The sequence below is a fragment of the Sitodiplosis mosellana genome, unplaced genomic scaffold, assembly GCF_009176505.1.
Source record: "Sitodiplosis mosellana isolate CC-2019 unplaced genomic scaffold, AAFC_SMos_1.0 Smas_scaffold_6916, whole genome shotgun sequence".
NCBI classification, from domain to species: Eukaryota; Metazoa; Arthropoda; class Insecta; order Diptera; family Cecidomyiidae; genus Sitodiplosis; species Sitodiplosis mosellana.
Window position 1 is genome coordinate 1 of NW_022602048.1, and position 2724 is coordinate 2724.

General features: G+C 32.9%; 1 protein-coding gene across 1 annotated transcript; it reads right to left on the minus strand.

Annotated features, from left to right (window-relative positions):
- Nucleotides 1-25: 25 nt before the first annotated feature.
- LOC129580028 (glutamate-gated chloride channel-like) lies at nt 26-623 on the minus strand (the record flags this gene model as incomplete). The annotated part of the gene is made up of 3 exons (XM_055470224.1): nt 26-160; nt 240-476; nt 554-623. Coding segments are annotated over 3 exons (442 nt in total), but the record flags the coding sequence as incomplete, so codon positions are not given.
- Nucleotides 624-2724: the final 2101 nt, after the last annotated feature.

Here is a 2724-nt window from a genome sequence, read left to right on the forward strand (position 1 = left end):
TATATATATATGAAATGACGCTTGCCTGTGTTGGTTTTGCTGTTACAGTAATCGGTTAAGAATTTCTCTAATGTGAAGCGTGGTAGGTGCAGATTCTTTACCACTTGCACCGGATCACCTTCTTTCCACAAGAACACCAAATCAGCCGTGGTCCAACCGTCTGAAAATATCAAATGCAACTTGAATTAAACGTGTCCGTTTTGTCAAACCTATCTCGTTTTGTTGTTAAATCAACTTACAGCTAGCCATTCGTAGCGAGCAAACTTGTCGATCCAATGGATACAATTTCAAGTTCATTGGGCACGCCAATGTTAATGATATCCGTATACTATAAAGTACGGAGCCGTTTGGGAAGATTCGGATATAGACATTTGGCATGATAATATTGTGGAAGTGTCCCTCTTTTTCGTTTGAGAAGAACAAATCCGGCATCCAAACACGATTTGCTTCGGTCAATGTTAAATACTTGAGACGACCTGCGAACATATTTTTTTGAATTTGGCATCAGCAGCTTTGGATCAAGTGAAATTTTGAAACAGATGACTGTACATACCTTGTATGTCGTCGAATTTAAGTCGTTCATCTAACCATTGTTCTCGGAATGTCAGTTGGACACTGTATTCCTATTTTGCGGAAAACGAATCCATCGAGTCAAATAGAAAATTGGTATTAGCGTAATCCATTCCATTGAATTTGGTTTGAAATTGAATTATATTTTTTCTTTAAACTTGTGATCATTTTGATGCATTACACACACCAAATGCACATTTTGGCAACCATTTCTCTCTCTTTCTCTCTATATCCAATTAAATTCGGAAATTCAATTTGCAATCGCAAAACCATAGCCAAATTCAGTGTGTATGTGTGTGCGTGTGTGTGTTGGCATGTGGCACACATCGTCACAATCACAAGATTAAACCGCAAAATAGATATTGTTTGGTCCTAATCTAATTGTATAAGTGTGTTTATATGCTTTCTATTTTAATGTCATTTCATGTTAATGTTTGTTAATCTGAACGCTTTCCATGAACAAATTGAGAATTAAATAAACTGTACATTTTTTGAAAGGAAATTAAATTGTTTAATAAAATAAAAGAGAAAAAAAAGTATATAACATATTCATTTCAAACTTTGTATCGGGAACTGTTATTTAGCAAAAATTTCCAGCTCAACTCTTGCCGAGTCTAACCAAAAAAAAAAACAGAAGCTTTCTTTTTTCATTGAAGTCTTGCTATTGTATGTACTACATAAACTAGTGCTAAAATTGTTTTCAACGAAAATTGAATAAAACCAAATTTTGAAAATAAAAGCCAAAACATCAGCATAAACTAAATTTAACCGAACACGGTTTACCAATAGAAACAGAGGTGGTACATGCAAAACAATATAAATGCCAGTGGCAAATATCAAGCAAGCCAAGACCAAACAAAAGCATTCCCAAACACACATGCCAAAATCATAACATGCAATATAAACTGCATTGATGTCAATACATTCGCCAGTATTGCTTCGCATTGTAAATCGCCTTTCAATTTAAAGAAAAAATGCCGCTTTTTGTGCTTTTGGCAGTGAGTTTAAGCTTTAAATTAAAATTGCATCATCATTCATGTGCATCGGTATTTGGGAGAGCGGAATAGATGATTGAAACATGCAGAGCAAATTTGTTGTCTAAACTACATCAGAGTTTTCATCTACAATTTCCAACTACAGCCAAAATCTACAACGGAAACAATTTCATACTTTGCTATTATCATTTTCATCAAGAGGATGAAATCGATGGGAATTTTACAGATTTGAATACTCTAGTGTTTTTTTTTGCGGTCGATGCTCGATGCTCGATGATCATTAAAAAGTTCGGCGTTTTGTGACGACGAAACTTTTGTTTTTCGATCCATAATGTTTCTTGTACTCATTACTTGGGTGTACTTGGTGGCTGAAAATTTCGGATCATTTTTTTCTTTCTTTTTGTATCGAATTCGATCATACCAATTGTAATTTGATAAATAAAAATTCTATCGAATTGAAAAACGAAATAGGAAGAACGAAAAAAAACCATCTGATTCGGATCAATTCAAACAGAAATGTGTTCAATTTGTATGTATCGTTTTTCTTCGGTTCTCCTGGAGACAACAACAATAAAAGCAGACATTGCACTATTTTTCATAAAGTGTTTTATTTAATTTTTTTTTTAATTGACTGTGTATGTGTTATTGTGCTTCGTTTTGGTCTCGTTTACCTTTTTCGATGCAAGTAGCACGCATGAAAGAAATCGCTTGATTAAGGAAATTGTTTAGAAAAAACAAAAAAACAGAAAAAAGAAAATATTGAGACTGTGATCTGAAAAAGTATTTGAAAAAAAGAAGAAAAAACATGGATGAAAGAAATGTTTATGATGAGACATTAAAGAACGACTTAACGACGGTCACAGCAAGACAAAAACGTTTTTTGACACAAAGCGGGAATTTTTCAGTTTAAGAAAATGAATATGTTTCGAAATGGCCGAAAATGAGCAACAACAAAACAAAAACACATGAAAATGATATTTTTAGTCAAAGGTGCTAAAATGATTGATTGTAATGAGTATAATGATTACAAATATGTAAATGCTACAGTATATAGATAGCAAATATCAAATGTTTTTCAGTAGAGAAAAAAGAACCAGAGGTTGGTTGCAGATAAATTTATTTATATAAATTTCGAATATCAAATAAATTTATCCGATAT